Source organism: Lepus europaeus, chromosome 18 (genome assembly GCF_033115175.1).
Source record: "Lepus europaeus isolate LE1 chromosome 18, mLepTim1.pri, whole genome shotgun sequence".
Lineage (NCBI taxonomy): Eukaryota > Metazoa > Chordata > Mammalia > Lagomorpha > Leporidae > Lepus > Lepus europaeus.
Window position 1 is genome coordinate 62,264,363 of NC_084844.1, and position 14,118 is coordinate 62,278,480.

The window sequence follows — 14,118 nt, forward strand, 5'->3', positions numbered from 1 at the left end:
AGTCCGGACTTCCATACTGAATTTTATTTTATATTAAAAAAGTCAACAACAATAATAAAGACCTCACACACACAAACACACACACACACAGTATAAACACCTGGATGAGTTTTTGTTCTTGTCCATGCTGACACCGGAACTATTAAAGTGCAAGTTTTGCGTTTTGTTTGTCCTTTGTGCGATTCCTCACACACACATGTAAACAAGTCACTTGGCTAGGATTGGCAGTTTCCAGAGCGCAAAGGCCTCGGGGCTGCGCAGGGGCCACGAACAAGCTAACGCCCGCCGGTCCTGCCCCCCCGGACGGGGCAGCACGTTCCTAGAACCCAACAGCGGCCCGGCGCCCCTCCCTCCCCTCTCCCATCCTCAGAGAGGTTGGGGGAGCCCCAGGCTGAGCCAGTAGTCTTTCCTGCGCGAACAGATGACCGTCCCTTCTCGGCTCGCCGGCGCCTTCCCCAGGGCGCGGGCGTGCGGCGCGGCGCAGGGGGCGCGCAGCCAGGGCCGGTCGCGGCTACGCACGCACTGGACTCTCTTTTAATACAACAACAAAAAGAAACGCACGGCCCTCCCCAAGCCGCGGGGCCCCTAGCTGATGACACAGCGCTCCTTGTCCTTGGCTTGGCCGCCGCCGCCGGCCTTCTCGCGGATGTACAGGAGGTCGCTGTGCACGCTCGGCCTGCGCGCGAAGGGCGCCACGATGCCGAAGGCGTCGCCGGGGTCGCCGCCGCCCCTGCCCGCGCGCTGCAGCCACTTGGCACGCAGCGCCTTCTTGCTGTGCAGCGCGTCGCAGTACTGCACAGACACCTTGCGGTGCAAGTCCGGGCTCATCTCGCTCGGCAGCTTGGCCATGGCGAAGAGCGCGCGGAACATCTCGTCCAGGCTGCTGTTCCTCTTGGCCGAGATCTCGAAGTAGGCGCAGCGCCGGGGGTCGTCGCCCACCAGCTGCTGGATCTCGCGCGGCTCCACCTCGCGGTAGAAGTCCCGGTCGCCCTTGTTCCCGCACACCACCAGCGGCACGTCCGCGTTCTCCTTGGTCTTGTTCTTGAGGCACGACTTGGTGTCCAGGATCTGCTGCTTGAGCCTCTGCACCTCCTCGAAGGAGTCGCGGTTGTCCAGGCTGAACACCAGGATGAACACGTCTCCTGCGGGCGGGGAGAGGGAGGTGAGGGCGGCGGCCGTGGCGGGCACGGGGCGGACGGGATCCCGGACTGGGCTCCGGGCGCGCACGGCGAGGGTCCCGGGCTGGGCTCCCGGCGCGCACGGCGCGGGTCCCGGACTGGGTTCCGGGCGCGCACGGCGAGGGTCCCGGACTGGCCTCCCCTGCCCCGCCCCGCGCGCGCGCAAGGGTCCCGGCCCCAGACCCCCGACCCCCGGCTCACCTGTGAGGATGGAGAGGCGCCGCATGGCCGGGAACGGGTGGTTGCCGGACGTGTCGAGGATGTCCAGCTGGTACAGCTCGCCGCGGATGGAGTAGAACTTGCGGTGGAAGTCCTCGATGGTGGGCGTGTAGGCGTCCTCGAAGCGGCCGGTGAGGAAGCGCGACACGATGGCCGTCTTGCCCACCTTGGACGAGCCCAGGACCACCATGCGGTAACAGTTCTTGGCCGGGATGCTCAGCTCCGAGTCGCCCGGGCACATCTTGTTGAGCACCGCGGCCAGTTTCATGGGGGCGAGAGGAGCGCGGGGGCGGGCAGCGGCCGGAGAGCTCGGCGGGGACTCGGGCGCGGAGAGGCTCCCGCTCGGCTCGGCTCAAATCCTTGGGTGCACGATCCCGGGAACAGCGCTCTGGCTCCCCGCGCCCGCCGCCCGGGTTTATATGCAGCCCGCGCCCGCCAAGCCCCGCCCACCACGAACCACGCCTCTTTACCACGCCCCCGTCCCGAGGACCCGCCCCGGCCGGCCCCTGCCCGCTGCCCGCTGCCCGCTCGGAGACAGCAGCCCGGGGCCGGGCCGAGGGGTCCTCGGGGTTCTGGTCCCGGCTTTGCCTTTGCGCCTCTGTGATTTGGGGCCAGGATCCCCCCTGAACCCCAACCCCGCAACACGTACACGCGGGCCTACGCGTATGCCCGCTGCCCTCGGTCCTCAGCTTCCCCAGAAATCGCTTGTAGTCACCCCGCGGTAGCAGCGGCGTTTGCGGGGTGCTCGCGCGCACCGCGTCCGTCTGAGCCCCCAGCGCCGGGTCCCCTGCTCCCCCAGTGCGGGGAGCGGGTTCCCGGCAGGCCGCGTTTGCAGGCCACCGCCGCAGGGGGGCGGCAGAGAGCCCCGCCGCGGGGCGCAGCGACGGACTGGAGCGGGGGCCAAGCCCTCGGGCAGCCCCTGGTCCCCGAGAGCCGCAGCCTCTTCTTGCAGCGGGGTGGGGGTCGCAGCCCAGTATCTGGGGGGCCTCCCCCGGCCGCGTGGCTGCGGCCCGGGCCTGCACTCGAACGCTGGAGCGCGGGGCAGGGCCCGGCTGCGGGTCCATCAGGAACCAGCGGCTGTCGATGCCGGCCAGAAATAGGCCGTCTGGAGCTCAGGAGGAAACCCTGGCTGTGCTCGCGGCGTCCGGTGTGGGAGATCCAGGGTTGGGGGGGCATCGGCTGGCTCTGCCCACCCAGCCACCTGCCTTCCTCCCAGTGTTTGCAGAAGGCGAAGGCTCGCGCTTGCCTGGGGCTGGGGAGGAGCTCAGAGGCCTCCAGCCCCCGTCTGTGCTGGTGTCTGTGCTGGTGCCCTGCGTCTGTGTGCAGCTGGGGGCTCAGGCCTCCAGGGCTCAGAGTGCCACAGCCCACCAGGCACTGCTTTACACCCACATGTATGCTGCCTTCTGCGAGACCGCCGTGGGAGCAAGGACCGCTGGCTCTGTCCATTTTACAGGTGGAGAAACTGAGGCAGAGAGCAAGCGACTTGCCTGGGGGGGGGGTGTCTCACAGCTGCCCACTGCATGGCTGGGGCTTGAACTCTGGGCGTCTCAACTCTTAACCACCCCAGGCCGGCTTCCCTCCCACCAGAGTGCGCCCTGGAGGGCTCACGGGCCCCTCCCTGTGTGTCTCCATGAGGATGGCCTGTGCTCATGGCCAGGGACTGGGGAGAAAGTGGATTCCACGGAGCCATCCTCACCACCACCACCACCACCCTTGCCCCTAACCCCAGAAAGGTGCAGCGGCCGAGGGTGGCAGGGTCAAGGGCCCGAGCCTTGGTCCCCGCTGTGGAGACCCAGGGGACCAGACCCCAGTTTCGACCGAGCGCCTCCCTCCCCTCCCTGCCCGGCCTGGGTGTTCCTGGCTGCATCACGCGCGCGTCCCTTGGATGCCCGGCCCTCCCTGTGGAAGTCGGTCCTTCAGCCCTGGGCCCAGCTGCCAATTCCCCTGCCGATGGCCTCCGGGCGCACACGGCCTCCAGGACTAACAGTAGAGCTGACTCCAGTTAGCTCGGCTGCCCCACTGCTGGGACGGCTGAGCTGCCCGGCTCCCCACAGCGCTGCCTCCTGGTGCCCCAGCTGCACAGAGGAAGCCTTGGGGGAGGTCTGTAAACCACCTTGCAATCCCCCAGACCCACCAGCCTCTGTCCCTGCCCACACTGAGGCGCTCACACCCCAGCTCCCCTGGGTCCCAGCCTGCAGAGGGGCTGGGTCCCTGTGCAGGATGCAATGGCAACTGTTTTATATCTAAGCACTGCAGGTGACCGGGCCTGGATAGCTGGCCTCTGAGGCAGGCGTTAGGCATACGGCCTGGTCTAGAGGCCCAGGTTCTGGAAGCTTCTTGGGAGCTAGGTGTGAGGACAGTGCCGGGCAGGCCTTCTCAGGGCTCCAGGTATGGCTGTGGCTGCCCAAGGGGGGCGGAGCCCAGGCCACGCCCTCTGGCAGCTGCCTTCTCAGAGCGATCCCCTGTTCTGGCCACGGCAGAGCCATCCCCCAGAGGCCAGCTCACCCCCCAAACCCTGTGGCCCCCAGCTCCAAGGCGGCCTCAGCCCAGTGAGACTGCAGGGGGCGGCCGGCGGGGCGTCAGGGACACAGGGACGTGAGATTGGTGTCACGGCGTGGGGTCCAGCAGCCCGGAGGTTCCTCCCAGCATCACACCTGCGACCTGGCAGGTCCTCCGCACCCCAGGGGTTGAGCACACCTGACCGCACACAGGGCGCATGCGTATCCCGCCTCTGGGGCGACCCGGAGGGATCCAGGGAGGGCAGGGGCGAGGCATGAACACAGGCGAGGGGCCACAGGGTCTGTCCACTCCAACCCCACGCAAAGCGGGGAGCTGGGCACCTGCCCAGGCCTCACGGCAGAGGATGGGCTGGGGCCAGGCCGAGGAGGGGCGGCCTGGCGCGAGGCTGTGCTCACAGGAGGACCCCGCTGATGGCTTCCGGCCAGGGGCTCCCACCACAGTCACGGTGTCCAGTGTGCACTGAGCAGCCTTGGTGGGGGCCGCCAGGCTCCTGGGGGTGCGGGGCTGACTCGGGACGCCCCACCCCCACCCCGGGTGCAGTGAGGGGCGGTGGCAGGGCGGGGCGGGGAGTTGTGGGGGGACACAGACGCCAGGGGGCCTGCTGGGGTCAGAGTGCCTTTATTGGGGAGTGTGGTCCTGGTAGGGGGCTGGAACCACCCAACGGCAGGTCCGGGGGGCCCCCAAGGCACTGAAGCGCCCCTCTCCCCAGCCGGCCGCTCTCCCCCATGCGGGGCCTGGCCCGGTCATCTTCGTTTGTGGGGCCTGGTGGTCTTCTGGCGGTAGATCTCTGCGGTGAATGGCCTGTGGGGGCGGGCCGAGGTCAGCTGGCCCCAGCCCCCAGCCCCTCCCCCTGTGGGAACCGGACCTGACCCCCACTCGGCCCCCCACCCCCAGCGCCTGCAGCCGCTACCCGGGCGCAGCAGGTGCACCCGTGTCCCGCCCACTGGCCCCTACTCACTCCTCATAGTAGACAGCAACCATGTAGACGAGGGCCACCACGGCCGTCAGCAGCAGGCCCGTGGGGCTGGCATATCTGTGGATGCAGACGCGCGTCAGGGGGCGCTGCCCCCGCCCCCCGCCCTCCTCAAGACCCCTCCCTCCCTGCCTGGCTTTCTCCTTGGGGACCAGGGTGCCCGCTGTCCGGGTCCCCATCTGCTGTCTCCTGGTCTGCCTACCCTGACTGCCGGGGGGGGGGGGGGGTCCCCTGGCTCCAGTCCCTGGCTGAGGCCAAAGCGGGAGGGCATGGGAAGGGCGGGGACGAGTGGCTTCTCGGGACAGGGACTGTGCCAGGGACCAAGACGGCTTCCAGAAGTGGGGTCCTCTGTATAGGGTGCTGTAGGGGGAGGGGAGTCAAAAGTCCCTGGGGTGGGGCCTGCAGCTCCCTCCCTGTGGACAGGGCACCTGCCTCGGGCTCTGAGCTGCTGACCAGCTTCTGACCTCGTGGGTGGCTTCTTGTGACAGAGCCGAGGAGCCGGCACGCATCTGCCTCGGGCTTCCAGAAATAGCTCCTGTCACGCTGTCCCCTGGTCCATTTCTATAGTCACCTCTGATGTCAGAGGGGCCGGGCCGCCCCCGGTCAGCTGGGAGGAGGGGCTTGAGGGCACAGGCACCCGTGGGGACCCTCAGCCATGCTCATCACCCCCCCACCTCTCCCTGCCGGTCCGTCTGTCTGTCTGGGAGCTCAGCCTGCCCCTCCCTGCCACACAGAGATGCTCTTGCTAAACAGTCCCCTAGGGAGGCAGGAGTGGGCTAGGCCTGGCCTGGCCTGGGGGGTGTGGGGTGGGTCCCAGGACAGCTGGGCAGGGGGGCCTGGAGGGAGCGGGAGCCCAGCACCCAGCGCCAGCCTCAGGATCCCCAGGATGCTGCCACCCAGGCTCTCAGGCACCCTTAAGTCCCACTCGTGGGGCCCTAGCAGGTGGCAGACAGATGGGCTGGGAGCAGGCAGCCTGCTGGGTCAGCGTCGGGCCACGGGGTAATGGCTTGTCCCTAACAAGCTCTCAGACCTGCGGTGCCTAGCACACGTGTTCATGTGTGTGCACATATGGGCATGTGTTGCACATGTGTCCATGTGTGTCGCACGCACATGTGTGCAGGGAGGGAGGTACCTGCTGTCTTGGGGAACTCAGGGGGTTGCGGGGAGGGCCTGGATGGAGATGGGCGGGTCTAGGGGCACATGGCCCCCCACCAAGCCCAAGGCCAGGTGAGCGGAGTCGGACTGAGGGCAAGCAGGAGAGACAGCAAACAGCCCCAGCTCGCAGGGCTGGGTGGGGGCTGCCCCGTCTGGGGAGGGCAGACAAGTCCCTCCTGGCTTCGTGTCACTCAAACCCCAGCCACTCTTAACACCTGAGGCTGCTGGAAGTGGCCCCAACAGCTGCAGGGTCGGGGGTCAGCAGAGGACACCTCGCCCCTGACATCCACCAGGTCTTTGGAGCCCTAAGAGCCCTCCCTTCTGTGCCTGGTCTCCACTCCCTGGGGCCCAGCCCCTCTGCGGGGCGTGTCTTTGTGGCCTTGTCCAGTCGCCCCATCCCCACCCCCACCCCATGGGCTGGAGGCTGCAGGGGGGGCACAAGGAGGTTCAGGGAGCTCGCTGGGTTGGGGGCCCCAGCAGGTCGTGAGCTGCCTGTACTACAAGGGACCAGACCACCTGGGCTTCCCATGTTCCAGCAGAGGTCACAGATGCTTCCAGCATTGTTAAAGGGTTTAAAAAAAAATCAGGCCATCTCGAGATGGGAGAATCGTGGGAAAGACAAACCTCAAGACCACGCCGGCCCACGCCCGTCCCCCACTCACAGGAGGGCCCAGCCCAGGTAGTTTGCTGTGCTGCCCCAGTACATGGGGTTGTCCAGGACGTTGAAGGGGAACGTGGTCACCCTGGCCTCCTTGAGGATTCCAAAGTAGTCACCTGTGGACAAACGGGCCGGGGGGGGTGTCACTGGGCTGGCCACCACGGCCCCAGGGGGAGGCCCCCGAGGGGGCTACAGTGGGCGGGGGGGAACCCAGGGACCGCTCTCCCCACCCCCGGCACACTGGAGTCCCCAGGGGCCAGGGTGCTGAGCCTGACTCCTGCCCCTCTCCTCTTGCTCTCAGTTCAGCCACCCTGGCTGTCCCTTCTTTCCACCCACCCCTGGGCCTTTGCACATGCTGTTCCCCCTGCATGCCTTTCCCTGCTCTGTGCATTCCTGCCTTGCTTACTGAGCGTACCCCTCCCACAGCAGGCCTGCCTGCTGCCCCTGCTTCTGTCCTGTCTCCTCCCCAGGGCCAGATCCTCTCCCTTGGGCCGGGGTTGGGGGAGGGGTGTCCTTGGGACGGGCTGGCTGCTAAGGGCTGCCAAGGCTCCAGCCCAATTCACATCTCTGCCACCCAAGGGAGGGCAGTTGGGGGCCACTGTCTGTGTACCCAGCAGCCAGGAAGGGCAGAGAGCAACCACCAGACAGGCAGTCGCCTGCCCGCCAACTGCCCGGTCCCCAGGGCAGGAAGAAGGGACAACTGCGAAGTGTCCCGCCCAGCCCCCACAGCCAGGGGACAAGGCGGGAGCCAGCAGACCCTGCCCGCTCCTCTCCTGTGGCTCAGCCCAGCACAATGGGGCAGAAACTAGGACAGCCACCGGCAGGGGGGCTGCCAGCAGCTCTGTCGCCTGGTGTCTGGGAACAATGGGTGCAGGGGTGCAGGGGCTCAGGGGCTGCCTGGGAGCCGCTGGGAAGCAGGAAATGGGGCAGTGGAGCCTGGAGGTGGGCGCCCCAGAAACCCACTATGGCCTGACTCACCGGCAGCGGCTGCCTCGCCCTGGCCTGCTAAGCCACGCCCACCGGGAGGGTCTGCCCAGAGCTGCAGTGGGGGGGAGGGGGCTCCGTGCCCTGCCCTGCCCTGCTGGGACCTGCTGCGGGGCTTCCACCTTCCTGGGGAGGCAGCCAGACCACAGGGCGGCCACTCCTGGGCGCGGGCTCCACCCAAGGGGCCGCAGGAGCCCAAGGAGCGAGGCCCGCGGCTGCAGACAGCACTGTCTGGGTACAGGGACGCAGCCAGGGACTCGCCACTGCTGTGGGCTCTGGAGGAAGCTGAGCCAGACTTATGGAGTCTCTGTGCCCCGGCCTGGGCTGAGAGGGGTGGAGCGATCGAGGGGTTGGGTCTCTGTCCCCACAGCCCTCACCCTGCCACTGTGTGGACAGGGAGCTGCCCGAGTGCAGTGGGGATGGGGAGGGGGGAGCTGTCACTGCGCACCTGCGCCCAGACAAGACGTGATGCCGGAGCCCGGTTTCTGGTGCAAGCACAGACAGGCCCGGGCCCCGGCGGCCTGACAGCCCACAGAGCAGCAGCCAGCGGGGGTCTCACCTAGGAAGGTTCCGGTGAAGCCCAGGGCGAGGAAGCTGGAAACCACAAACAGGATGCCCACGGCCAGGAGTGCAAGGCCCAGGCGCTGGATGCTGGGGTTGTCCAGGCTGTCCATCTTGGGCTGGTTCACCATGGCCAGGGTGAAGCTGTGGGCAGAGACCCGAGGGAGCCGATGTCTCACACACTTCAACACCTGTGGCTGCAGGTGGGACCCAGGACCACCCGCAGAACCCTGCCCTGCCCCGGCTGCCCCGAGGGAGGCGGCAGGAACTGCAGGCCCGGGCCTGCCAGGCTCTGTGATCTTCCAGGGCAGCCGCAAGGCCCACCTGCATGTGTGAAATGGCCTGGTTTTCAGGAATGGACAGTCAGCGAGAGCCGTTGAGAGTCAGAGGGAAGGAGGGGAGGAAGAGGGCAGAACGGAGGGGAGGGGGAGGAAGGGAGACAGATTCACTGGCCCTGGGTGCCCCCGGGTCCCTTTATGACTGACCCACCAGGGCTTCTCCCATCAGGCAGCCTCCGGGGCAAGGCAATGGGCTGACCAAAATGGGGGTGACTAGGACAGCACGCCAGTGGGTTTGGAGCTGCCCCCCGAGCCTGGCTGGCCTGGGGCCAGGAGGTCTGAGTCTCCCAAGCCACTCCCGCGGGAGGGCGGCCCTGGGTATCGGGTGAAGGAGGAAGGGCTGTGTGGGGCAGGTTCCTGTGCAAGCCAACTGTCACTTCTCAGGGCGCCCAGAAGACACGCGGAGACCTGCAGCCACACACTTTCTCTCCCAGGCATCGCTCAGCACCCACAGTCCACCCCCACCCATTCATCTATTCATCCATCCACCCATCCATTCATCCAACCATCTGTCCATCCATCCTCTCCATCCATCCACCCACCCATCCATCCATCCATCCGACCACCCACCGACCCACCCACCTCCACACCTCCAGCCATCCAACCATCTGTCCACCATCCTCTCCATCCATCCATCCGTCCATCCACCCACCGACCCACCCACCCCCACACCTCCAGCCATTCATCAGAAGTGTTTGTTTGCCAGGCAGTGAATTCACCACACTCACTTGTAAATTCAGATTGTAGTGACACTGTTCTTACGTTGAGCTGGAACTCCTGCCTATACCTAGACTCTCAGCCCTGGGGGAGTCCAGGCTGCCGGTCCTTCCCCGAGCATCTCCCCAGCACCTGGCACGGGGCAGCATTGAGTGCACAGTCGCCAAGTGCAGAGAGACCAGCCCTCACCCCTGGCCCCTCCTCCCGTCCTGTCAGCCTACGGGAGGGGATGGGGCCTGGGAACAAACAGCCAACAAGGCAAGCAGACGCCTGCAGGTGACCCTCTAGCAACACTGCTGTGTCAGGGCAGACGGCCCAGGTCACGCTGCCCACGCCCCCAGCTCTCCACCCACCGCTGCCCTGCATCCCTCCTGCCGCTCAGCTCAGGGTCACCTTGAGGCCGCCGCTTGAGCCGCTGGGATTGGCTCAGGGCCGCCAGCTGCCAGGGAGCCAGCGTGCTGTGTGAAAGGGGGGGCCCATGCATGCTCCCACCCCCCGGGCAGGCCTGAGAGCAGGCCAGCCTCCACCCTTGCAGGTGCAGCACTGAGGCCATTGAGTTTCGGCACTGTCCCCGTGAGCAGACAGCTGGTGGGGTGGGAGGGGCAAGGCTGAGGTGCCACGTGTGGGCGGGGCTCGCCCTCCAGCTCCAATGGGACCACAAAGCAGAGTCTGTGTGTGTGTTGGGGGGAGGTGACACTCTTCATGGACTGAGGTGACCCCCAAATGCCCGGCCACCAGGCCCTGCCTGCCCAAGCCAAGCACAGCGAGGCCAGCCCCAGGCCACTCGCCTGGTGTTCCTGGGGTTCACCAGCGACAGCGCGGCACAGGGCTGTTGGCTCTGGAGGAGGAGTGGGAGGGAGAGGGCTCAGACAGACCAGGGTCACTCCCTGCCTCCTTGCTGGGCACACACTGGGCAGCCCTGCACGATCTCTGGGGCCTGTGGACGGTGGCAGAGACAGAAGCAGATACTGGGGCCCTGTGCTCCGGGGACAGGGGATGCAGCCAGGCTGCTGCGGGCTTTAGCGTCCTGCTCTGTGCGGCCTGGCTCCCCCTGTACCACCCACGCAGGCAGCAGTGCAAGGGCCTCCTCTGGGCCCGAATGCGGCTGCTCCGACACAGAGTGTGTCTCCCGGTGCACAGGGCAGGTGCATGAGAGGCCCAGAGTGGCCGTGTGGCTGCCCTGGAATCAACCAGACATCACCAAAGGCTGCGGCGGACCTGTGGCCCCAGCTCCGGCCACCTGGCAGGAGGAACTCCAGTCTCCTCCAATCCCACCATCACCAGCAACACCAGGGTGAGGCTGAGCCCACAGCCGGGGCTGGCTCACCACCAGGTACTCACTCATTCACTCCGAGGCTCGGGGGGAGCCCTAGCCCAGCTGGCCACGTACACACTGTGACCAGAACGCTGGGCTTACTGGAATCCATGCCTAATCAGAGGACCGTGGTGTTTCTGCTCCTGCATCAGAGCCGGGAAACACAACCCATTCCGCACGGGAAACGGACAGCAGGACGAGCGGCTCGGTGGCCGTGAGCCCCGCACTGAGTGAGCTCATGGACAGCGCCCGCACAGGCAGGCGTGGGGAGGGGGGCGGGGGACAGGACGCGTTCCACTGCCTCAGGCTCTATTTTTAGAACTTGGTTCGGGCTTCTGGTCACCAATGGGACCTTGAGGTTGTGCATGCTCTACCTGCCTGAGGTCCCTTAAGCTGTGGGGTGGACGTAGGGAGAGAGCCCTGGAGACCCCAGCCCATACCAGGCCACAGGCAGTGTCCATAGCACCAGTGGCTCACGGAGTCCCTCCGCCCTTCCCCCCCAACAACCCTTTCCCCCCCATTCTGGCTCACCCTTGCTGGTGCCGCCTCTCCCCACCTCCCTGGGGCCCCTCCTGCCCCAGGATGTCTGCTGTGGATGCCACCCCGGCACCCAACCTGCCCTCGCTCCATCAGCCCAGGCCCAGCCCATGCCATGGGCCCCTCCTCAGCGCAGCCCCCAGGCCTGTCCCGACCAAACCCACTAGCAGCTCCAGCTGGCTGGGCATTGGATGTGGCTGTGACAGGGACACAGAGGCTGCAGGGACAGAGCTGCACCTGCGGCCACGGTCCCTGAGGGCCTGGCCAGCTGCCACACAGCCACAGCTTTGAAGACCACAAACTCCACAGGGACGCAAGCGTGGCATCGCACAGGGCTGCAGCTGCCAGAGCGGGAGAGGGCGGGGTGCTCATGCCCCACCCCTTGCACCTGCTGCACCTCACACCCCAGCCGCACCCCTCTCAGCTTGCCCCTGCCTGCACCCCACCCCCACCAGGGCCCACCCAGCCCCTCTGGTAGCTCTGATTGACAGTTACAATCCCAGCCTGGCCGTGGCCTCCAACGCAGCTTGTGTGGAGGCTGGGTAGACCCCGGGGGAGTCCTGGGGGCCACGTTTCCAATAAGATTCTGGGCGAGGGAAGGGGCCAGGATGTGAGCTGGCTCATGGCTCCACCGAGGGCCCCTGGATAGCCTCACCAGTCAGCACGGGTTCCCCCCAGGGCACTGAGGGGCCCTGCGAGACACAGCTCTGCCTGCCCCCACAACCCTTCCCGGTGCAGCTCATCAGGGGGCATTGGGTCGCGCCTGCCGGGCTCCTTGCTGAGGCCAGCAAGGGAGGGGCGCCCATAGCTGCTCCAGCTGTCCCTCCCGGTTCACACTCGGCAGCCAGAGCAAACAGGCCTTCCCTGATTGCCGCCGGGGTCTGGGCAGCGCCTTAGCTCCCAGGTGTTCAGCCGGCTGGCGCAGCCCAGCTGATGTGGGGGTTCCCCCTCCCCACCCACAAGACCCGCCAGTGACTGTTGGCCTTGGCTATACACCGGTCAGACCGGCGTTTGCGAGGGCTGAGCAGGCAGGGGTGGTGGTGGTTTCATGGGTATGGAATTTCCACTTGGGGACGAGGAAAGTTCTGGAAGTGCACACAAAATAAATGGTAGTTGCGCTTCGCTGGGAATGCATGGGATGTCACTGGATTGTGCACCTCAGAAACAGTAAAGCTTCCATTATGTGTATTCTCATACACACACACAGAGAACCTGCATCTGCAGGCGTGGAGTAGACCCCGGGGCATTCTATCAGCAGCCCCGCCCCCAGGGCCACATCCCCACCATCTCCCCAGGGGCGCTGGGCCTCACCCTAGCCGTGTACAGCAGGAAGAGGCGTCCTGTGGACAGATCATGAGTGTGGGGCAGAGAGCAGGTGGGGGTGGGGCAGGTACCTGGGAGCTGGCACCCAGCACCCACTGCTTTCTTTTGGTGGTGGTGGGGTAACCAAGGGATCCTGTCCCGGGGCTGCCCAGGGGCACCTCCCACCCCTTTTCTGGTGTCCCAGGGAAGCTGAGCTTGGAGGACGCCCCAGCAACAGGAAGACAACGAGGGCTGTGGCGAGGGTGCCTGGGCCATGGGGCGGGGGAGCCTGGCTCCCACCCACCCAGCAGACACTGAGCACTGTGCAGGCCGGGGCCTGCAGGGTCAGGCAGAGCCGAGGGGACAGTGAGGCCAAAGGCAGCTGGGGGCGTGGGGACAGCATGCGTCCCATCCAAGGAGGAGCAGCTGCAACTCCGCCCCGGCGACTGTTCCACCAGCTCCTACAGCGCCTGCGCTATCAGTGTCCGGAGCATGCGGAACCCTGGTGGTGGTGGTGCTGGGAGGGGGAGACCCAGGGCCCAGCAGGGGACCACGCTGGGGTCTGGCAACTCAATCCCACGGGCAGGCACTCAGGAGGGAGGGTCCAGCGTGGCCTGGCTCTGGGCAGAACAGGCTCCCAGGCTGGGGGCTGTGCTCGGCCGGCTCCTGCCCTGGCCTTTTCCCCAGATGGCAAAGTAACACCGGGGCATCTGACACTTCCCGGTGGACTCCAGGAATGCGAGCCTGGGGATCATGGGTGGTGTGCCCCCCGCCGCCCCCCACCCCGGACCCTGGAGGACCTACCAGTGCGAGCGCAACGCGTTCAACAGCAGGATGGCAACGCCCAGGGCGTAGCAGGCCAGGTAGGGGGACCCAAAGGCCTTGCTCAGCCTGCGGGTTTTCTGTTCCCATCTTGCAACCTAAATGGCCGGAAGAGAGAGTGAACGTGAGCGGTTTGCCGTGTGGGGCTGGGGGTGTGTGTGGCCGTGGTGGGGAGTGGCCTCTCTCAGGGTCCCCAGAGTCTCAGGTAGTGGAACCAAAGGGAGAACCAGCCACGCCCACCTGCCTCTGGCCACCAGCCCATCCTGAAGCTGTGGCCCTGCCTTCGTCTGAGGCTGGATGGGCGACACAGGCAAGCCAGGAGCAACCCTTGGCCACATGCAACCAAGAAGCAAAAAGGGCCTGCAGGACCCCCACAGTGCTCACCACACGGGCAACCTTGGATGGAAGGGAACCTCGCTCCTCACCTGGGACCCTGCCTGGTGCCACCTGAGCCACAGAACTCCAAATGCATCCTCTGAACCCTGCTGTTCCGCCCAACTTATTGCACGTGGAGTCCCAGCACCGGAGCCGCCAGCGCGGCTGTTCCCACGAGGCCTGGCTGGGCTCCCAGGCTCTTGCCTGGCCTAGCATAGGGACGTGTGGTTGGAGGCAAGGGCACAGAAGATGCCCAAAGGCAGGTGCACAGCCTGGGAGCAGGGTGGCAGGCCGCCTGCCCAGGCCCTAAAAGCACGCGTGTCCAGGGTCGCTGCAGTCCTGGCCTCAGGGCCAAGCACTCGGGCCATCTTCCGCTGCCTTCCCAACTCATTAGCAGGCAGCTGGATCAGAAGTGGAGCAGCCGGGACTCCAATTGGTGCTGGCTCTGCAGACGGCAGCTTAAC

At 66.4% G+C, this 14,118-nt stretch overlaps 2 protein-coding genes across 6 annotated transcripts in view; both read right to left on the bottom strand.

The window, feature by feature from the left end:
* Positions 1–22: 22 nt before the first annotated feature.
* RASD1 (ras related dexamethasone induced 1) lies at positions 23–4,432 on the bottom strand. The gene is made up of 2 exons (XM_062216649.1): positions 1,380–4,432; positions 23–1,142 (listed from the first exon to the last, which is right to left on the bottom strand). The coding sequence occupies exons 1-2, from the start codon at positions 1,663–1,665 to the stop codon at positions 586–588; spliced, it is 843 nt and encodes a 280-aa protein (XP_062072633.1). The 5' UTR covers positions 1,666–4,432; the 3' UTR covers positions 23–585.
* An 87-nt stretch (positions 4,433–4,519) lies between these two features.
* Positions 4,520–14,118, bottom strand: part of PEMT (phosphatidylethanolamine N-methyltransferase) — a 60,594-nt gene continuing 50,995 nt past the window's right edge. For all 5 annotated transcript variants that reach the window (XM_062216652.1, XM_062216654.1, XM_062216650.1 and 2 more), the window contains exons 3-7: positions 13,262–13,377; positions 8,247–8,392; positions 6,708–6,819; positions 4,876–4,950; positions 4,520–4,718 (exon numbers count right to left, since the gene is read on the bottom strand). In XM_062216652.1, the coding sequence (XP_062072636.1) occupies positions 4,661–4,718; positions 4,876–4,950; positions 6,708–6,819; positions 8,247–8,392; positions 13,262–13,377 (507 nt within the window). In that variant the 3' untranslated portion in view covers positions 4,520–4,660. The remainder of the gene's footprint in view (positions 4,719–4,875; positions 4,951–6,707; positions 6,820–8,246; positions 8,393–13,261; positions 13,378–14,118) is intronic.